Source organism: Larus michahellis, chromosome 2 (assembly GCF_964199755.1).
Source record: "Larus michahellis chromosome 2, bLarMic1.1, whole genome shotgun sequence".
Classification (NCBI taxonomy): Eukaryota; Metazoa; Chordata; class Aves; order Charadriiformes; family Laridae; genus Larus; species Larus michahellis.
In genome coordinates this window covers 32,193,730-32,217,223 of record NC_133897.1, presented here as the reverse complement: position 1 = coordinate 32,217,223, position 23,494 = coordinate 32,193,730, and the positions used below count along the sequence as shown (strand labels likewise).

At 35.5% G+C, this 23,494-nt stretch overlaps 1 protein-coding gene across 9 annotated transcripts in view; it reads left to right on the top strand.

The window, feature by feature from the left end:
- DGKB (diacylglycerol kinase beta) overlaps nucleotides 1-23,494 on the top strand; it is a 362,621-nt gene that overhangs the window by 138,417 nt on the left and 200,710 nt on the right. For all 9 annotated transcript variants that reach the window (XM_074574782.1, XM_074574785.1, XM_074574779.1 and 6 more), the window contains 4 exons: nucleotides 2,982-3,056; nucleotides 14,151-14,236; nucleotides 16,562-16,651; nucleotides 19,274-19,434. In XM_074574782.1, coding sequence (XP_074430883.1) covers nucleotides 2,982-3,056; nucleotides 14,151-14,236; nucleotides 16,562-16,651; nucleotides 19,274-19,434 — 412 coding nt within the window. The remainder of the gene's footprint in view (nucleotides 1-2,981; nucleotides 3,057-14,150; nucleotides 14,237-16,561; nucleotides 16,652-19,273; nucleotides 19,435-23,494) is intronic.

Genomic DNA, 23,494 nt, shown 5'->3' with positions numbered 1-23,494 from the left:
CTGGCTTTCTAAGCTTTCATTTAGCATTGAGACAAAATGAAGAAGCAGTTTCAAATGATCTTTTTCAAATGTTATATGTCTAGGAGAGAAGATCATTAGCATTCTTTTATTTTTGTGGAGGAGTCCTTGACTTCTTTCTTCTCTGCCATTAGGGTTAAATTAAGCCTGTACTGACCACATCTTGAGTAGTCCACCCCCCAGATGACTGAAGATGCATTCCCCAGTTGGCACAAGCCACTGCTATGGCCAACTTCTTCCCTAGTGTAGTCAACTTTACTGCCAGTTTTGAATTGCCAATGGTTTCTGTCTTTCTTTTATCTCTCTAAAGTAATGATCTTATGACTTCAGAAGGCAGCTCCATCTAACTCAGCCCAAGGTGCACTCAAGAGTATTTTATTCAGCAGCAAAGCTGTTTAAAGATTATCCCAGTGCTCTTGGCCACTCCTGATGTAATTTTCTGCCTCCTCAGTTATGCTAGTGCAGCTATTTTGGGGTTCATACAAGATCACGGACGTGATTTAAGTGAAGGGAAAAAAATGGCAATGGAGAAACTTTTCTAAGGATTTGTATTTTAAATTGAATCTGTTTAGGTTTCCAGGTCACAGAATAAACCCAAAAACAGTTACAGAAGCACAACTGTTTGTCGATAAACTGTGTCATGGGGTAAGATCCAGCTGGAGGTCTGGTCTTGGTTCATGAAATTGCACGCCATCACAAAAAGCTGTCTTTTCGGGCATTACCCGCTACACTGCCTCATGGCTTTGTCAGTACCAATCCCCAGTTACAAGGAAACCATGTCCAGTTCCTTCCTTATATGTGGAAGCAAGATGTTCAGAGACATATGTACCAGTAGGCTGTTTGGTACTGTAGGTATAAAACTGGAAGGCTAAATTACTGTCCATTTCCTCATCTAGAATGTGTCACGCTGTTAGGTCTAGTTACGGTTTAGTGTGATGGCAAATGTTTATAGACAGTTTCATCCTCATTTTTTAAGAATGTATGAATGGAAATGAACCATCAATTTATGAATTTTACACAGACTAGCATACGTAATAAATATGTAATAATAACTTGGAGCACGATTAGTCATTTGCATTATAGAGTGATCATCTGGTATTGATGTTCGACTAGTACCTATGAATGGTATGCACTGAACCAAGTTTGATTCAGTGTAATCTCTGCATTATTGCAGGTGGACTTCTGGGTTTTGGCTAGAGATACCTAGCTCCCTCTTTATAAAGAAGGCTTTTATAGCATTTCACTTATACCTGACAACAGTATTGTGAGTGTAGGTAATGGTTGGTGTGACTTGTAGCACCAAAGTTTTAGACAAATAACTCTTAAGCCTTTGGGACTTTATAACAATACTGTTCGTGAACCTCTTATGGTCAGCTACACAAATTAAATTAGCAGCACCTTTGACCAGGTTAAATCCTATATGTCATTGAGAAGCAACTTACACATACTAGCTAGAAAATTAAAATAGGATCCTTTTACATTGGTAAGATGCTGCAAATGAAATGGAAATATACTGTGTTGTAAATCCACTGTCAAATGTCTGATTTAGTCATCATCACAGCCATTGGCAATGATGTGTGCGTGCTTGCAAAGTGAAACCAGTCATTTCACATTGACTTTTTCTGTCAGGAATGGCATCAGGAATAGATTGTGTGAGTTGTTTGAATACAATGCTTTATGAAGAAGCTGATATCGCTAAATTGAGAATTTAAGAAAATGTTCCAATTTGGCAATTTTAGAGACAATTACAAATTTGTTTGTATTCAGTATTCTTACACCCTTGTCTTCCACCTAGCCTGATAAATTATGCATTGCTACTAAGAAGATAAAATAATAATAATAAAAATCTCTCAATGTGCACGTAGATTGTGTCTAGATAGTTTTATTTTGCTGAATTTGAAAACATGGACATTTTAACTTAAAATTCAGTTCTTACTATGCTTCTATTTTATTTGGGGCAATAAAAAGAAGAATAGATGTTTCAGTGGAAAAATAAATACTTTCTTAAAAACATTAAAATATCAGTGAGCTTGAGGACAAAACCATTGAAATTAAAAACAAGAAATAGGGGTTTATAATTTAAACTATTGCCATAGATCCCAGTTATATTTATTCATTCGAGTCTCCAACTCTTTCATGTGCTTCCTTGTTTCTATGTAAGAAATGAAGCAGCTACCACGTAGTAGTCAATGTAGAACAATGTAGAAAATTCCATTTCTAATATTTGTAATGAAGAAAAAAAAAGTTTGCCATACTTTTAGGAAAAGTAACCTCAAATCTATGAAGTTACACTTTTTAAAATATTCTGCCATTTAAAAAAATATTTGCTGGGGCAGGGACAGCAAATGGGATCCCTTATGGGGTGGGACAAGGCTTTTCATGCTGTATTAATAAATTGCTTCCTGTTATTCAGATAATTTTAAAATATGTGCAATTTAAGTAAAACAATGGTTTTGAATCTTTTTTTCATTTTCTTCCCATTCAAATATAATCCAAAGGACATGTAGCTGACAATAGATTAACTTTCTTCAAATGTTATTCAACCTGTGGGGACATTTTTGGGGGGTGGCAAAGGCAATTTGATTTTGTAATTAATTATATTTGTAATTTTGTGTCAGCAATAAATTTCAGGAATAAATCTCTCCTTTACCATGGAGTTAATTTAATGGGAACCAATGTGGTCTTCCAAATGCTTTTTTGACTCATCTTTACTTGTGCCATTTTACCTCTTACCCTTTTTTAGCTTGTAGCACTTCTTTCTCAATTTTATACCCACAGTACACTGTATGTATGAATTATAATGACTGTGTTCAAATATTTGATTTTCTGTATAAACGAGATCCTGCAATTCAAATAATTATAGTATGTGTTAACTGCTTTAATTCTTTCATTTGATAGGTTTAAAAAAAAAAATTCCAAACATATAAGTAAATATTGTCTCCTTGTCTCTTTTACTTCTTCAGAATTTATAGAAAATTTCAGTACCTTTTAAATCCTCGTCAAGTTTATAGTCTTTCTGGAAATGGACCAATGCCAGGGTAAGTCTACAGTTAATATTATTACCAGGAACTCATTTAATAAAATGCTACATAATCAAATGAACAGACTGAGGCACATATAGCATGTTTTGGATGTATCAACACTACAGATCTCTAAATGGCTGCAGAAATTTACAGGTATTATTTGTTTACACGTACAAATAAAACTGCGTGTCATACGTTTTACTGATAACCATGCAGTTACTCTATAAGAACTGTGGGATAAATTTCATTCTATTTGCAGCTTTTACTGCTGTATCAGCAACCCGAGGTCATGTGGGGGTTACTTTTATGTTACAATTATCAAGCAGCCTCAAAACTGACCTGCAGGTCACATGTGCACATATGTATGTGTCTATGTTATATATATATGCAGCATACATAAATATATATATTTTTGAATATTTTTTTTTAATCTTGGGAGTTTTTATATGTTCAGACTTTTTTTCTTAGTTGGAGGAAAATAAGGCGAAGGTGGAGATGTACGTGCTTTGTATCTAAAGTTATTTTTCAGTTGTCACACATAAGTTACTGGAAAGAGTATGCTCTGACAGTTTCTGCCAGTTTCTGCCAGTTTTTCTGCCAAAAATAAATTGGGCCCAATCATTTTTGAAGTTAAGATTCTCAGGATATCCTGCACTACAATGCGGCTAATGTGCAAGCTATAGAATTGTGCAAAACCTGCTCAAAAAATGGAAATAATGACATGCATGATTTCTTTCATGCCTGTAATTTTATCCTGTACCTGAAAGCAAGTGCTGTTTTATTACTCAAATGGTATTTGTTATGTTTTGTTGTGCTAGTCTTGACGCATATGGAAAATTTAAGTAATCTTAGTCCAAAGAGTAACTGGACTAGAAAAACTGCAGAAACTTATTTCAGGAATTTAGAAGAAATTTTAACTGAGATGAAAGTAGCAACTAACACTGTTTAACATAAGGTATATAGAAATGCCATAATAGAGATTGAGATGATGACTTTTAAAGCCCCTGAAATATTTTTATTCAAATTCATCTTATTTCATTGAATATTAAAAAAAAAAACAAAACAAGAAAACCAACAGCCCACTTACTGATTGCATTTCTGTCTATTACTGACTTGTGGTTTTCATGTCTCGTGATGTAAAGGAAGATGTATTTTAAGGCAGAAGCACAAGAGGGCAGTGTTAAGTTCAAACTGAAGCCCTGCACTTATGCGATTTAAACTTTAGTCTTTTGAATCAGGACACTGTTTTTTAGAAAATATTTTCAATTTCTCTTCCTATTAGGAATCAAAATAGTTTTACTTCAGAGCCACTTTGAAGAAATTTCTAATTAATTTTCAAACAGACACTGCATTTTATTAAGCTTGTTTTGGTATATTTTTTATTCATTCCACAGAAATGAATAATCCTAAATTTCCAGTTTATCTATCTCCTGCCATCACTTCTTGCCCCTGGCAATACTATGTAGGCTGCATATAATTTTTCCCTTAAGCAAGCAGTTGAATAAACTGTATTTCACTTACCAGTCTTTATTTCCCTTTCTGCGAGGGCTGGATTGCCTAATAAAACCTGCCCATCCATTCATTCGTCCACTCACTCATCTGTGTCTATAATGCCAGTTATAGTGGATTGTCAATCAAAATGTTACATTTATTTAATGTTTTCCTATGTGTCATTTAGATTGAAATGGAACAGAGTGGGGGATTGTACAGCACAAAGAAAAACAAGTGTATTCTTTGTGTCAGTTACTGTTATTGAGTGGAAAGGGATAAACATTACGTATATTTATTTTAAAGCATTTATGATTATTTTAATACATTTCAATTGTGTCTATTTTGAGATTTTTTTTCTTTTGAATAGTAATTTCAGATACATTTACTCAACCTATAGAATGTTTATGGTATAAGGGTACCATTTGCATGTTTTTGGTAGAGTCAAATTGTGTGCTTTAACCCACAAGATAATTTTTTTTTATTATTATTTATGATGGTATTTTTCTGATGGGCGGCTGTTGTCAACCAAAGAGATAACATTCACAAGTTTTCTGACTCAAGTTCCACACATCTGTGGCAAACGTGAATTAATATTTCCAGTTCATTTCTGTCAAAAGTCTAAGTATCTCCTGTTTAGGTAACAAGGAGAAAGACTAGGAGAACTAGGAGACCAGTAAAATCCTAAATTTTAGGGGGAACTGTGAAACTGCTGTATTTTTTGTGAAAACATAAGCGGCACAATCATTAGGTCCTTCATTCTTCCTCTTCAGTGGGATAACCATGTTCTTTCACAAAAATGTATTGGAATAAAGGGCTTCTTAGTAGACCTGAGTTGGAACAGGGTTAAAATAATCTTTGTTCAGAGGAAGAAGTGGAGCCCCATATTTGAATTTCTTTGAAATCTGGAAACAATAAATTCCATTTTCCCTTTCAAACGTCTCCCTTAATAACAAAACAAAACAAAAAGATGCCCAAAAGACAAAACGAAAGAACACACACCAAAAAACCCCTTTCATAATATCAGTTACTGTGGTTTTTTTAGTAAATATGCTGATGTGTAGCAGATCAGAAAAATATTTTGAACAAGTAGACAATGAATTTTGGTATTGCTATCTGAATATGCAATTACTCAAGTGGATCTGTCACCTACTTTCATAATAGAAAGGATGGTACTTGGAGAACTGCAGGGACAGTAACAAAGGTATTTCTTGAGTTTCTTAGCATGCTAAGGTCCTCGGAGCTGTCTATGTCAAGACTCATGTACATAATCTATCCAGAAATACGTATGTGAAGCAAATAAATCGCACGGCAGCCAACTCTCTGACATTGATTCCTTTCCAACAACGGAAACTGACCTGCTGCGAGGCCTGAAAATCAAGGAGCTCTCAGCCAAAGGGCAACAGCACACTTTAAACACTGGTATAATAATTAATGGTTTAGGCATTCTTTATTTGGGAGTAGAGAGATACGGGTGAGCTGGAGAAACCCTGTAAGCTCTGCAGCTGAACGCAGGCATAAAAGGTACTCCACAGTTATAGACTGCCACAGTTAACAAAGTGACATGAAAATTGCCAGGCTGACACATTGTGTAATTTGTGCCTAGCACCTGTGTTTTTAGCCTTGAAAAGAGTTTCCCTGTTTGGTTGTTATATCTCTATAGGAGTCTTCTACTTCTGACAACAACTGTTATTGTGGATTTAATGATCTTGAAGAATCTGAAATTCAGTTTTTGTTCACCTCACAGAGAGGTAAATAATAGCTGGATGAATAGCAGTTGAGCCACAGACCCACATGACTCTCTAGAGAGGTCAGAGTTTCACAAAGGCTTTGTCCCTCTGAAAAGGCTCCCGTTCCCTTAAGTCTATTATTTAAAATGTCTAATTTATGTTATTTTTATACTCCATAATAGAAATTATATCCACAAAAGTTGTTTTTCTTTGTAACTCCCTTAAGCATTTAATTTGGAGAGGACGTACTTTTTAAATTCTATCCACAAGTTTACCACAACAGGCCTTTTTAAATCTTAAATTCTGTCCAGTTAAAAGATGCCCAAGACGGCCAAACTGAATCCCTACAACTTACTCTGTAATTTAGTTGGGAATCTACAGCACCTGGGCCTTTGTTACTTCACAAAGCAATAGGCCTATTTTGAAAATTACACTATTTTCCCTGATTATTGGAACTGATTGCTAGAGCATTTCTTTGCGGTTGGACATTTGGAATATACAGAGTATTCTGGGAAGACATATACACTAAGAATATTTTTAGAAGATAATAACTCCATAGTTATTTTCTCCTGAACAAAACCTTGAACCTGTTCTGTGTTTCTTTGGAAGAATTACTTTTTTGCCAAAGAATGGCAAAGCGAGCCATGATGGGTTAGTTGTACTCTAATGCTTAAAGTTACAGATGTGCCCTAAAAATTAGTAGAACTTAGTTAGGACTCAGTACATTTTCACATGTTAAACTTAAGTCTTAGGTTTAGAGTTACATTTTAAACAGATGTACAACAGTATTTTTACTTTTATGACGTCTGTGCTGTTTGCTGCATAGATAACACAGTCTTTAAATATTGTAACTATAACCAGTTTCCACTCCTATTTCAGTCCAGACTGTGTAAGCTGTGAGCCAGATTCATTTACCTCTCTCTTAACCATTGTAATTGTTCGGTAGTGAGTTTGCCAAAGCCTTACAGCCTCTGCCTGACATCTGTTTTGAAAACCTCTGCCACATCCTTTAGCCTACTTATTAGTTTGCTCTTCTTTCTTCACATTCCTGAACTGGTTCTCTTTTCTTGGTCACCCCAAAAAAGAGTGCAGAGCAGAAGGGGAGAACCACCTCCCTCGACCTGCTGGTCACGCTTATTTGATGCAGCCCAGGATATGGTTATATATGTCCCGTGTGATCACATACTGAAGGACAGGGATCTTGTTTTTCTAAATGTGCCGTCATGATTTTTAGCAAACCTGTGGTTCGAAATTGGCAGCCACCTTTATCTTTAGAAAGTATGAACTGAAAACAATATTTTCAGCTGCAATATATCCATCTACTGGTTAACTTTTGCACATTAAATGCCATTCCAGAAGACTAACATATTGCCCCATGCAATGATAAACTGGATTTATTGAAACTATTTTTGCGTGATTTACTGTAATTACTGTCTCACGAATAATGTCATTACAGTATACAGAAAACTGTAAACTGAGAATTGTAATGAGATTAATGTGTATATGTTGTCCAGTTAGACGGCCAGCTCAGCTTGGCAGTCTAGAAGAGGAAAAACTGTGTTTAATTTTCATTCGTATATTCAAGTAAAAAGCCAATTGTCAGGGAGTATATTTGCTTTGTTTAGAAAGCTGACTACAGTAAAAGAGTAAAGAGGGCAACAATACAATTGCTTTGTCTTTCAACTTGGTGCTTTCCTCTGGACAGCTAGTTTAAGAAGAATCAGTTCTGAGTTGAACATCTAAATTAGTGAAATTGCTAGATTAAACCTAGCATTGTGAATTCACAAGTGGACAAAGTTTATAAGTTATGGGGTTTACCTGGAAGTGTGAGGTACCTATCAGATCAGTCCTTTATCTACATAAATCTGTTAATGAAGGTTGAGCAGAATCTAATTTGCTTTGGCCTGGTGAACGTTTATTTTTCATTCACTCCCATTCATATACAACGTAAGTTCTATTCCAATATGCAAATGTCATACTGGTTCACTTGTAATTGCCAAACTGTTAAGTTATAGATGCCAGTCAAGAAAATATTGATAATATTACTATTTGACTTATGCCATACTTTATGAAAAATAAATATTTATTGAACTTAATGATTTTACAGATTTCAGTATTATTGTCCCAATTATTGTCCCAATTAGAGCTACTTTAGAAGTAGCTCTAATGCTATTTAGAGTATTTAATGTAGGCAGGTACTGAGTTCTGTTCCCTTTTTTGTGCTTTGACCTTCTCTGCAGTGGAGAAGTTTACCAAGTTAAATAGTATTTTTATATCCAATGATAATTTGCAAATTACCTGCATTTAGCAATATCCTATCCTGAAATACCAATATCAGTGGATTATTTTTTGCTTGGGCTATTGACAGTTTCAATTTTTGCTTCCACTGTGTGTGAAGAAGACTGACTGAACAATTTCACAAAGTGCTACTGTTATGCCACCTTTTGTGGCTGAGCACCTGAAATCTCTGCATAGTGCACTGCTTCTGGGTATGAGAGAGAAAGTCATGTGTAGGTACCTAAATGGAAATCATTGCAGCTTATGTTTTAAAATAATTTTACTGTGAGTGAGACAGGATTTCCTAAAACAATTCACAGAATCACAGAATGGTAGGGGTAGGAAGGGACCTTCTATGATCATCTAGTCCAACCCCCCTGCCATAACAGTTTCACCTAGAGCAGGTTGCATAGGATCATGTCCAAGTGAGTTTTGAATATCTCCAGAGAAGGAGACTCCACAACCTCTCTGGGCAGCCTGTTCCAGTGCTCTGTCACCCTCAAAGTAAAGAAGTTTTTCCTTATGTTCCAGTTTGTGCCCGTTGCCCCTTGTCCTGTCACTGGGAACCACTCAAAAGAGTCTGGCCCCATTCTCTTGACACCTGCCCTTTAGATATTTATAACCACTGATGAGATCCCCTCAGTTTTCTCTTCTCCAGGCTAAACAGACCCAGGTGTCTCAGTCTTTCCTAATAAGAGAGGTGCTCCGGTCCGTTGATCATCTTTGTAGCCCTCCCCTGGACTTTCACCAGTAGTTCCTTGTCTTTCTTGAACTGGGGAGCCCAGAACTGGACACAGTACTCCAGATGTGGCCTCACCAGGGCAGAATAGAGGGGGAAGATGACCTCCGTTGACCTGCTGGCTGCATTTTTTTAAATGCACCCCAGGATACCATTGGCCTTCCTCGCCACAAGGGCACATTGCTGGCTTATGGTCAACTGGTCAACTTGTTGTCCACCAGGACTCCCTGGTCCCTCTCTGCAGAGCTGCTTTCCAGCAGGTCAACCCCTAACCTGTACTGGTGCATGGGGTTATTCCTCCCTAGGTGCAGGACCCTACTCTTGCCCTTGTTGAACTTCATTAAGTTCTTCTCCGCCCAACTCTCCAGCCTGTCCAGATGTCACTGGATGGCAGCACAGCCTTCTGGTGTGTCAGCCACTTCTCCCAGTTTTGTATCATCAGCAAACTTGCTGAGGGTACTCTCTGGCCCCTCTTCCAGGTCCCTTATGAATCTGTTGAACAAGACAGGACCCAGTACTGACTCCTGGAATACACCGCTAGTTACAGGCCTCCAGCTAGACTCTGTGCTGCTGATCACAACCCTCTGAGCTCTGCCATTCAGTCAGTTCTCAATCCACCTCACTGCCCACTCATCTAACCCACAGTTTCTAAGCTTACTTGTGAGGATGTAATGGGAGACAGCGTCAAAAGCCTTGCTGAAGTCGAGGTAAACAACATCCACTGCTCTGCCCTCTTCTACCCAGCCAATCATGCCACCATAGAGGCATCAGATTGGTCAAGCATGATTTCTCCTTGGTGAATCCATGTCAACCACTCCCGGTAACCTTTTTTTCCTCTACAAGCTCAGAATTATTCTGGAAGAATTATAATGGAACTATAATTATTCTATAGGAATAAGTTTGTATGTGTGTGTGTGTGTGTTATCTGTGCATAAATCAGTTAAATGCATGATTTAACAGCAAATAGTTAAGTCCTCTAGCATTGGTGTTTTATGCATAAATACCTTCTCTGCGTTCACATGGATTTGATGAGGTGATTATGGGTAGTTGTAACAGTTGTCAACTTTCAGGTGGAAATTACTAATTTATCAGCAGAAACTCAGTAATTGCCTGTATGTGATGGTTGTGTCTGGCAAAATAAAATAAAAATAGTCTGGTATCAAATACCATCAGTAGTTTAAATTTATTTGTTTTACTTCCATCAGATAGGAGACTGGATTAGGGAAGACTAACAGGTCAGTATTTGAGGGAGTTATTGAGATGAAGATATCTAGTGATAGGTTTACCAGCTCAATTTTATGACTGAGCCCATCTGCTCTTGACCATGGACTAAGGACTACGTGTATGCTTATGAAATTTGTAAAATGTGAAGAGCTGGGAGATATTGTAAAAAAAGGGAAGCTGCAATTTAATAATATAAGAATTTGATCATCAAGTGAGAATTAGATAATCTTATCAATTTTGATGATAGAAATGCAATCAAATATAATAATCTCTTGTAATCCACATTTAGGGGTAGGTTGTATTGACCTTTCTCAGTATAACGAAAAATGGTTCATTTTCCAGAATCATCTAACAATTCACCTCGCAAAAGCATCCTACTTATTGGCCTTGTTATGCAGCCATACATTTTTGTTGTCTTCCAGTGGATTATTATATTTGTGGTTTTTCATCTTTTATTCCCAAATGTATCAGGAGTTTTGTTTGTCCTGTAGTAGGAGATGTTGGTAGAAGTTCTGCTGATCTTTCTTATTGCCTTTTTGCCAGTGATTGAAGAATTAGGTGTAACTTGGGTTACAGTCGGTACCAGCCTAATGTTCTTATGTACCATTCTGGTTCTGATGACTTATGTAAAGTGATGTAGGAAAGCTTTTTACTATAATGTCTACAAAAATAAAAGCTATGTAAAAGAATATCTACCTATTCTCATATCCATAAATAAAAGAGTCAATGAAAAAAATTATCAAAATAATTAAATGATTCTTTGTGATTTATAGTACAAATGATTTTGATAAAAATAAAATACATGTTTTGAAATATCTGGTTGACTTGTTTCTCATATTCTATTTAATTTCTGTCAAGGTTATTGACATAGATTCTGTAAAGATTATTGATATAATGGACACTTTTCCTTTGTATTTAATGTCATGCTTGTCATAAGATTTTTAGCCATATTGTGCTACGTAAAGAGTAATCATCTAAATTTTATACTTACAATACTGCGCTTTACCTCCAGTTCCATTAAGAAATCTGTCAAATTCTTTCTTTACAATTTCAACATTTACTGAGTTTGAATGAAACCTTATAAACAGAAAATCATGTTCCCTTACCAACTCTTAGTGTAGGCCGCACATTCTAATTCAATGAATGAGATTTATTTACATATTTAATTATATAACTATATTTAATTTTATAAATCAATTTGAATTTATAAATATTTATATTTGTTATAGTATATTTATGTACACTATGTTTATATATGCAAATATACAATGTAAGGTATATTATACTTTATGTAATTTGCATATTATATAATGTATGTATCACTTTTATATTTAAGTTTATAAAAAGAAAAAGTTGAATGAACTTTATGGTGTACTATGAAATTGTTTGGAAAATTCACTGTGTATGAATATAAAATGCTCCAGGGGAAATATGAATGAAGCTTATTGAGAGTTTTTTTGACAATATGGTTTTGTCACATTCTTCAGTCTCCTACTTTCTTGGAAAGTTATACTTTTTTGATGAAGATTAAATATACAGTCAAAACAAAAAGAATGTTTGATAGCCATATGGTGAGGATGCTTTTTTATAAAACATGAGACAGAGATTTAGGGCTATGTTCTGCCTGTCCGGATTAATACTAGCATCAACTCTGTACTTTTGGTGTTGATTTTTGATTGTTTTGTTGTTATTGTTGTTTTGGGGGGTTTTTTGTTGTTTTTTTTTGGGGGGTGGTGGTGTATTGTTTTGTTTTTTGTTTTAGGATTTTTTTTTCCAGACTTTCTTTTTGACATCTGTTGTGTGTGGTAGAAATGCTTAAATATTTATAGAAGTTAGTACCCTGCTGTCACCTCTTGGCTATAATTTGATTCTAAATTAATCTGAAATACCCTCAGTACTGGAAGCAATATAATCAGATCTGCTAACTTTCTACAGGCCCAACACATTGGGTCGAAGTTGGAAGGCTGATGATGGGAGGCATTTGTCTATGCCAGGTTTTATGAAGTGTCAGAGATGTACACCTGTGGGCCAGGGCATAGCTCAGTGCCCACTCAGACAGTGGTAGGACGTGACTTCCAGCAGAGGGTCTTTCAGCACATATGCTTATTAGAAGATGTGTACCCAGTCAGATTTGGCACATGACGTTTTGCATCAGAAGAGTTCCTATAGCACTTGCCCTGCAGATGTGTGAAGTAGAAAGTAAGTGAGAAGGGCAAAGCAGGGTTTAATACAGAATGAGTAAGCATCCTTCAAATGTTGTACTTGACACTTGATATTGACTAAGAGCACTTCTGAGCAGAAAAAATTAGAGGGAGCGGGACAACAATGTGATGGGCTTAATTCTATGTAGCTTTGCTAACCTTGAAAATCTGGTCTAAAACTAATAGAACAAGAACTCCAGTCATCTTCTGCATCTTAAATAGCATTTTCTTACTATTGTGCTTTCCATTTCCTTCTCCCATGCTCTTTCTTTTACTCTGTAGTTTTTCGTGTACTCTTGGTTTTATCAAGAAGCCTAAAAGAATTTTTAAAACTTCCGAGGGACAGGAACACCATTCTCTGTGTAACATTAAAGTTTCATATGGAAAGTAGCTTGAATTAAACACTGGCAAGTTATTGTGTATATTTATTTGTATTTAAGAATTTGGGTACAATGTACTAATTGTACATTTATTAGGAAATTGCAAACTGGAAATCAGATTGGGTCACTAGTATATAGAATATGCATTAAGACGTCTGTGACACTAATAAATAGAATATATGTGAATGTACATATACACACATACACACACACATATATATAGTAATTCAGCAAAATTACTGGAGGGTTTTTGCCTAGTCACAATTTATGTGTAAGGACTAATTTCAGTTTGTGTCAAAAGCTATCCTGAAAAGATGCTTCTAAATTTAAAATATTGTAACTTAGATCTCTTTTAATATATCCTCACTTTTCAGCATTATGGATCATAGGTGTTGAACGAAGTGGATAATGAGGTGGTGATACTGTCCAGCACTCAATGGATATGGAAGCAGAAATAGCCAGGCAAATATTACCAAAGATATTTCACTTTTAAAATATGGTTTGTGGGATGATGGAATGGGTTCATTCAATCTGATGCTTAGTCATTTTGTATTAAACCATGGTTCAAAGTTGTTGTTTTTTTTCAAGGACAAAATGCTCAAATTATTGTGTATTAGTGTACTATCAGAAATGAGCTGTTTTCATATGCTTTTATAGCCAGCACCTCATAAGGAAATGTTGTGGCCGATACATTTAGCCACCTTAGACTTTTCTGTCTCGAGAGGCTGCATGTCCATTTACAACTAGGTAAACAGAGAATGTTTTCTGACAATAGTTTCAAACAAGATTTGAACTTAGACAAAGATTTGGATGAAGCATCAGGTCCAAGCTATTTCTAGTATTAGTCTACCATAATAACCCTTGAATTAACAATTTCCTATTAAATTTTTCAGATAATACAATGTTGGATTGTATTTGTCTAAAAAATGAATGCATGAGCAGAGGTGATTATTTTTTCAAGTGTTCACTTGCCATTTACTATTGAATGAAATGTCTTAAGCCATGAAATTTTTGTTTATGCACAATGTATTTATGATAATTAAATAGATATCTTCATTTACTGTTTTTAGGTTAAATTTTTTCCGAGACGTTCCTGAGTTCAGAGTACTAGCGTGTGGTGGAGATGGAACAGTAGGCTGGATTTTGGATTGCATAGGTAATCAATAGTATTTACATAGTTTGGCTTGACTCGTGTTTTTCATTTTATTGTTCTTCCCTATATACCAAGGTATGGATACAGCTATTGCAAACAAGATCTTGTTTATTTAAATTTTTGAAATTTATTAGTTTGGCACATGATTATTTTTAAGGATATTCAAATTGCAGAGTATATTCAAAATCCCTAGGCAGTGTTTGTAGTCCTCTGGATTTCCAGAAAGCAAGAAATTTGAATCAATCAATTTTCATTTCAGTTCAAAGTCTATTCTCCAAACTGAATCAAATCTAAGTTGTTTCTTTTAAGACCATTTACCTTAGCTCATTTGGTTTTTCAGTTATCAAATGTTTGTTTATGCTCCATTATCCCATAATGGAGATAATGGTCTAACAGGCATTTCAGTTTTGGTTCTTTCAGTCAGGGCCATAAAGTCCTCTGTACAAATCATGAGGAAGGCTCAGAAGTTAAGATATCAGACTTAAACTTCTCAAGGCTTCCTAGGGAGAATATCTTCCACAGCACATGATTGTTTGTTTGGCATTAGAGGGGCTGCAGAGGAAAAAAAATGGGGATGTGTGACAATGGAAATTAGGAAGGAGATGAAGAGACGTCAAAAGAATTAACTGAAAATTAAAGTGTTTAAAAGTGTGGGGTTTGAGGGAGGTGAGGACCAGAAAACCTTTTAAAGTTCAGTGAACTGTAAAAATAGTTTCATGAAAGAATGGATGATAGCAAAGGCATATTTCTACTTTTGTTTTGAAAAAGAAAAAATCTGTTTGCAAATGCAAGGTATTGATTGTAAATCTCAAGTAGCTTTCAAAGTTGTAACTCAAGGCACAAAAATATCAGGTGTATTGACTAAACTTGGAAGGGGTGAAGTTTTACAGCTGTTAATTGTTCATCAGTTTTGTCATGAGGTCTGAAATGTCATGCGGTTACGTTATCTTTTGGTGGCATTATTTGAAAAAAAGACTGCATTTTGTCTTAGTAATATACTGGCTTCTGCAGCAATTTTTGTGGTACCAAACTAAGAAATTATTTGAGGGATCCAGAATCCATTTGTTTCATAGGTGCAGGAAATATATTTTCAGTGCTGCCTTTTAGCCAACAAAAACCCTGTGGCATATAAAGTTTAAGAAACCACCTGTTTCAAGAAACAGACACTTTCTAGTTTGATCTTTTCTTCCCTGATCTCCTGATATACAAAGAATCTTAGCTAAGAGCAAAGCAAGTAGAAAAGAAAAAAAAGGAAAAAAAGAAAACAAATTAACAAAAAAACGCCCAAAATTTTTTTCTCCTCAGTTTGAGACTTTTAAACATTTTTTATTATTATTCTATTGAATATTAAATTCTCTTAAAGATTTGCAGTATACTGGCATTATGAATGTCAAATCTTCCTAAAGTATTGACAAGAGAAATTGATAAATAACAAGATGCCCCTGCCACATCAATTGGATATATGAACTCCTGCTGATAATTGCTGAGAGTTGTGCATAATTCTATGAAGAAAATAGCTGATTGTTTAACTATTCAAGTGTAACTTTTAAACTAGGTATGCTACTCATTCCAATTAAATGGGGAATTTGACAGATTATATATTTGAAATATTATACTTGAGGGATAGCTGCCCCACTTCAGTTTTCAGATAGGCCATATTTCTTGAGAAGGGTGAACAGAGATCCTTTGGCTTGAAATACTAGAAATGTACTGGTAAAGAATCAAAGGAAACTGTGAGTTCATACATTTCAAAACATTACTTATTAAATACAAAATATTGACTTAGAGACTTGATCAGATAGATCAACACTCGTTTTGAATAGTAGATTTAATTCCTGATGGGCCAAACCCTCATGTTAGTTCCAGGGAGTTCTTGGTAATGGTGTACATGTGAATCCAAGTGAATATACAGTTAAACACAAATTTGGTCACCCAGATGAAAAAGTACAAGATTCGTCTCATTATTCATGCCCTTAACTATTACTATTGTGCATTCGTATCTGAGAGCAACAGAGAGCACAACACGCTTAGTCTTGGAAAAATCTTGAGTATCATTGTTTATGAATGCTTATCACATCTATGGGTTACAATAGTCCCTGTGATAACAATCGAGTAAATTAGGATTAAGGATTGAATAGTGACTGGGGAAGGAGCTGCATAATGGAGTGGCTTGGTGAAATGCTTGTTGCTGAGCAGGCAGCATAATCTCATACACAAAACATGTATCACTGTCTTTTGCTGAAGTAAAACCTAACACTGTTGTTGTATAAGTACCATACAATTAGATATTTTTTTCCCTTAGTTATATTTTTCCTTCTTTATTCACAGAGAAAGCGAACTTGATTAAGCATCCTCCCGTTGCTATCCTGCCACTTGGGACTGGCAATGATTTAGCAAGGTGTCTGAGATGGGGAGGAGGTAAACATATTAAAATACAATGTATTATGTAATTAAAAGGAAAAAACCCACTTTTGCATCAAAGTCTACTCTCAACATTTGGATTTCTTTTTTATGATGTATGTAAAGAACTGTTATCACCTTTCCTCTTTTTGGAGTTATCTGTCTGTTAATGTTATATGAACAATTTTATAGATACTAAAGGTTGTAATCACTCTTCATACCTTGTTTGTAGCTTCTGCTGACACCAAAAGGCTCCAAGGTGCAATGAGAGTAGTATCTAGCTATTTGGATGGCTTTTTACAATCTGTATTGCAGTTATTTCTTTGATCAATACCTTATAAAAGGAGTATTCTTAAATAGATTTTAATTGGGGCTATTCTGAAAGGGTTACTGAAAACAGCTAATAATGGGTTTGGAGTGGTTTCATCTTTTTTAATTTTCATAAATATTAAATGAAAAACATGTCAGCCTCAGACTAGTTCCTTTGATACACTCACCTTCTCTTCTCCTACAGAGGGTTCCAGACAATAAATGCTGTGGTGCTATTTTTCAGGAAATGAGAAGGCAAAGAATGCTGAAAGGAGAATATATGTAAAGTCAAACCTCTAATACCCTTTGCATTCTTTCCTGGGTGTATGGAGCCTTGCTCTCAGCTCCTCCAATAACTTATTTCCATTCAGGATTTGCGTTACAGCATAACTTGAAGGAGATACAAAGAAGAAAGTCTTAGGCAAGACTCAGTCTCTAGCAAAATCATATCAGCTTATGGGCCCATGGCCAGTTCTACTTCAGGTCTCAGTTGGTCGTTTGAGTTGAGATGTTGTGTATTTGGAACTTGACTGTTTAAATGGAAATTCTCAGCCTTTGTGGTTATCTCTTCCTTCTTCTGTCTCATCATATAGCAAGTTTCCTTTCCAAATGTCTGCCTAGTTCCCAGACAGTGCTTAGAAATCCTCAGTAGTTTCCATGCTATAGAACTTGTTAACCTTAATGTTCTGTCAAATCATTTGAGGACCTCCTTTATTTTCTCTGTCGTGACTGGTGATTGTTTATTCACATACTCTTAGGGGAAAAAAAAAAAAAAAACAAAACCCAATCAAATCATCCTTGATTCACTTTCTGAACAGTTCATAGAGTAGAGTCATAGAATAATTCAGGCTCAAAGGGGTTGCAGGAAGTCACTAGTCCAATCTCCTCTTCTAAGCAGGGTCAGCTATGAGAGCATTTGATTACATTCGTCAGGACCTGTCCTTCCATTCACTTCTGTATATTTACCTTCCATTTTGAATGATTCCATCTGGACAAAAGTAGAAAAAGACAGTATGAAAATATTCTGGCTTTCATCATTCTTTGCCCAGTTGCTTTGTGGTAGATAATGCCATAACACAGATTTTCTGGAACTTCCATAGATGGGAGAGGAGACAGGGCTTCCAGAAACTAAATTGCTGGTGAATGATCTCAAGGATGCAGACAAATGTAATTGTGCATACTGCTGTTATGCAGTGGTTGTCAGCAACTAACAAAAACATACCATACAATCATAAAGAAATACATCAGCAGTGGGTTTTGGGCAGGGAGGCTTTGAATGGCTTTGCTTGCTAAAACTGTTAATGACCCAGGAAGTACATATCGCTTGAATAGGAAAATTTATTTCTGATTTGAAGAAGGAATGAATCCACAGATCTTAGTTCTGTCTTACGAAGTAATTCAGTCTGAACAGTATTCAGAGTTGATAATGTCACTTAGTAAAATCCCCACTCTTTTCATGCATGTGTATGTTGTGTATACTCAGGAGTGTGTAAATAAGTATTTTACTGAGTTTAGTATATAGTGTAGTGAACTACTACTGCTAGTGAATTACCTAAAGGCATGTGAGCGCTTCTTGGCAAGTAGGAGTAAGACCTCTCAATAGAGCAAGGTGAGGCTGAAAAAGAAGTTGTTGAAAGATGGAAAATTTTAGTTCTGCTAAGTCATCAGTTATGGATTTCAAATTTTGGATTAGTTATGCTAAACCACATTCAAACAATCAACAAAAAATAGTAGATAGTTTTTAACCTTTCAGTCTCTTGTCAGACTTTAATCAGACAATGCTACTTTATGTCTTCTTTCCATAAATTTTGAAATCAAAGGAATTTAAATATTAAGATAATTTCACAGCAACAACATTTTGCAAAGTATAACCTTAGCTTTTTGCATAACTGCTATAACCATTTGGAAAATTGAAGGGATTGGCAACTTTTGAAGATGAAATTATTTTCTGAATATAAATCTGATGCCCAGTGAAATCTGTAGAATTAATCTAAGTTTACATTAATTTAGCTGAGTGCAGAAATCAGCTTTGCATTTGTCCTCCTTTTAATGACAGGTGCTGGAAAATTGTCAATACTTCAAACACGATCCTGCTTTTCAGGTCTTATATGCATGGTTTTCATTTTTCCAGTCATAGAATCATGGAATAGTTTGGATTGGAAGGGACCTTTAAAGGCCATCTAGTCCAACACCCCCCCTGCAATAAGCAGGGACGTCTTCAACTAGATCAGGTTGCTCAGAGCCCCATCCAACCAGTCATCTAGAAAGAGAAAGGAAATGGAATTAAACTTTATTATGCTTCATGAAATAACCATTTTCATGTTTTGCTAGGTTATGAAGGTGAGAATTTGATGAAGATCTTAAAAGACATTGAGAACAGCTCAGAGATTTTGCTGGACAGGTGGAAATTCGAAGTAATACCCAATGATAAAGATGAGAAAGGAGACCCAGTGCCTTACAACATCATTAATAACTACTTTTCTATTGGCGTGGTAAGACTTACGCTTATCCTTAAGTGATTTTCTGTTTTGAATAAATATTTGCATTGTATGTCTTCAAGTAAAGAATTGTTGGCTACAGATCATTTATAATGTTATTTTGCTAGTGAAATGAGTATATAGATGACTGGCAGCAATTTACATAAATTTACTTCCACACATTCAAACCAGAATTATTTTTCAGGACCTTCTACCTTCCCATCTATAAAGAAGATATTTGTGTTGTTCCTAATGGTTTATGAGCAGCCATAGCACTAAATTTATATTATCATTATGAAGGTCCTATAAAAATATAAAGGAAAACTAATCCTGTAATAAGAACTCTAAGTAACCTTTTCCGTTAGCATCCACATAATCTGAAATGTTTAAAAGAACAGTGGTACTGTTTATTTCTTCAGGGCATTTTTAAATAATAAAATAAAATAATAATATATCCTCCCCGCCCCCCCGCAAGTATCTTCTTGGTCTGTCTTATGGGGATGTTCACAGTTAGATTGAATTATGAAGAAAAGGGATTTAACCAGCTTTTCATGTCCTAGGAACTGCATCTCCAGATTTTGCTTCTCTATGATTTCCCAGTATATCTGCTACACAGACTGCATATATGAGGGGAATTAGGCATGTCCAGTCTGACTCTTCAGCCTTTTGCTTTGGATATGCTTTCAAACACAAGCAGAAGGGGGACCGTGATGAGGTCCAAATTTCACAGATTGAATAGTTCATTAATAAGATTTTTAGCTCGGACACAAATGAAGTCTAATTAAATTTGGAACATACCCTCCAATAGCTAGCGCTGGTTATTCTGAAATCAACTTGTTCCATGTACATTACATGAATCTGTATATTATTTAAAAAAAAAAAAAAATCAAAACCCACTTTTACAAGTTATCTAATTCTGCAATCCAGTATTTCAAAATGCTACAGTTTGAATGTGTGCTTAGTTTATTTCATCACTGTGCTTCAGCATTAACAAGATTCTGCCCCAGCTTTAAATGGTTGATGAAATTTTTACATATTAATTGCAATTCTGTAATTTTGATATAGTGCCTGTCAGCAACATGCAGAGTCTATTCCTTTAAAACATTCCTTGGCTTCCTGTACTGTGTAGTCTGAAATGCTGAAAAAACAATTAATCGTGTCTCCACAAGTTTAAGGTATTTACGTAATAAGAAATTGTTCTTGAGTTTTTTCTGCTTGTGTATTTTGGATTTAACCTCTGCTCAAAGCAAGTGCAAAGAACAACTAGATGTAACAGAAATAAAAGAAATCAGCATATAAAAGTACATAAATGCAAAGTATATGCACCAAAATTAGTCCAAAATTAGGTTCATAAATGGGAGAGAAAGTAGAAAGGAAAATCTTTGGTTACAGTAAAAAAATACCATAATAACAGAAAATGCCCAGCACAGGGGAACATACTCAGTGACTTTGTCAAAAGGGAATATCAATGCTACAGCTCACAGATGAAGAAAGAAAATAAATGTGTTATACTAAGGAAGCAAACAAGAAGTGAGAAGGAATGATATTTTACACCTATATATTAACACAGTGCAATTTAAATAGTTTCAAAAATTTAGAGCACCACCACATGTAAAGACACAGCACAGAAACAGGAAATTGAATGCCAAGTAGATACTGGGACATCTGTGAATGTGCTAGGCTTCAAAGAATCCTTTAGCATTTTTCAAGGGAAGAAAACAGAATTACATTCAAGAAAAAAAGTTGGACTGAAATTATTACAGTGGCAAGATCATAATACTATTAAGGAAAATATAAATTACTTGTAGAATACTGCAGGAAAATAGCAGGCTCTGCTCTATACATGAGGCTCCATGGACAACCAGAAGACTCAGTTTTCAATTAAAAACTTTAAATTCTGGAATTTAATAATACTAAACGTGATTCTTCACATAATAGAAATGTGAGCACCAGAACATTGTACCAGGAATGGACAAAACAATGTGTTGCATTGAGAAAAGCCTATAAAATTGTCAAATCACATTTTTGAAGTAGTAAGGTCTGCCAAGTTGGTCATACGTGGAAATATATAAAATACCTGCGTCTTGGTTTTGCTGGTGTGAATAAGACAAAAGAAATGGAGAAAATCAGGAACTGGATTTTAGACTTGCTAAAATTGTGTAATTTGCATATTAAGTAGTATCCATAATAACTCTTGTAAAGCCAGGAAAAATGTTTGTCTATGTAAATAGGCAAAGTATGCAAACTTGGCTACAACTGAAGTAAACTTCATAAAAGCAAACTTGTTTTCAGTACTTGGTGTCTAATACAAACTTTGGCAAGTACTGAACTGGGAAAGCAACAATCTACCACCATGTTGCACACCAGTCCATAGCTGCTGATACCCAAGAATGTAACTGGAGTCAAGCCTATAGCAAAAAAATACTAGTGCCACCTACAATTAAGAGAAATCAAAAAGATTGATATATAGAAGATGTTATTCATAGAACCATAGAAAATCATTGAGTCACCTATCCATGCCTGTCCCTAAGGTAGTGTCAGTGGCACTTGCCTAATTCCTGACAGATGTTTATCCAGTTTGCCTCTAGAAATTCCCAATAAAGGCAGTTTCTTTTTTTGCCTGTGATGACCTACTGTATTACTTGATTGTCCTTACTCTGAGACTTCTTTGTCACATTTAACCTGAAAATAGACCTGGGCCCAGGTCATTTTCTCCTGTACAGAATGGAGAAGGAAAACAAATTATTCCATTCCTACTAGAAGGTTTATTAGATCATCCCTTAGTCTTGTGTTCTGTAACCTTTCTATCTCCAATTTCTTCAACCTTTCCTCACAGAAAATGTTTTCTAGACATCTGATCATATGTGTCGCTTTTATCTGCGTTCAGATAAAACAGAAGAATTCAATCCAATTACTCCCTTCAGTCCGTATCTCTCAGGAACCACTGCACTCCCAATTAGAGACAATGCTGTATTTGATGTCTTATCAGTAATGAGTGGAAAAGAGGAATTAATTCATGTCTTGCAGAGGATACCTTTATCAAGAAAAATTAGCATTCTTAGTGTTGGCATGAATTTCTTTATTCATATTTGACTTGTGATTCCTTGTTAATTTCAAATACTATTCTGAAGAGCCACTACTTCATATCTCATTTGGGTTTTTCATAGGCGATTCTTCCTGCCTCCATGCAGAAACTTACGCTTAATGGAATTACACCTGCTTTTAATTTTTACTGTTTCTCCAAGGCACTATGAAAACTAATGGTAGCCTACAACTTATTGCACATTGCCTCATAGATTCATGCCAAATAATAAGCACAGTCTCTAATCTGATATGAATAGGACCTGCTGTATGAATTTTGTAACAGTATGGCAGAAACTGTATTTGCCAATAAACAATCTCAATGCATACTTAGAAAGGCCAGGGGAGTAAAACTCAACAAAATTGAGTTGGAGCTCTTACTGCTTTAGAACCATAATTCAGGTTGGAAGGGATCGCAGGAAGGTATTAGTCCAATCTCCTGTTCTAAGGAAGGTCAGCTATGAGAGCAGGTAACATTGATCAGGGCTTTATCCAGTTGGGTCTTAAAAACTTGCAAGGATGGAGATGGCACAACCTCTTCCGGACAACCTGTTCTGGTGCTTGATTTTCCTTATGATGAAGGTGTTTTTCCTTGTACTCAGTCCGAATCTCTCTTGTTTCAACTTATGTTGTCTCCCATATTCCCATTATGTGCTACTGTGAAGAGCCTGGCTTTGTCATCTTGATAACCTCCTCAGAGGTACTTGCAGGCTGCTGCTAGATCTCCCTGAAGCCTTCTCTTCTAGCGTGAGCCAGATCATCCAGCCAGTCTTTTTTCTTTTTTTTTTTTTTTAACCTATTTTCCACCAAACAAGACCATAATATCCAAACTTGGATACAAGAATGTTGGGATAGACAGTGTTCAAAACCTTGCTGAAGTTGAGCATAGCATCCACTGCTCTCTCCTCATCTACAAATCTAGTTTGTTTTATCATAGACAGCAATCAGAAGGCAATTTACCCATTGGAAGGAAAACGATGCACTAAGTTGAAAA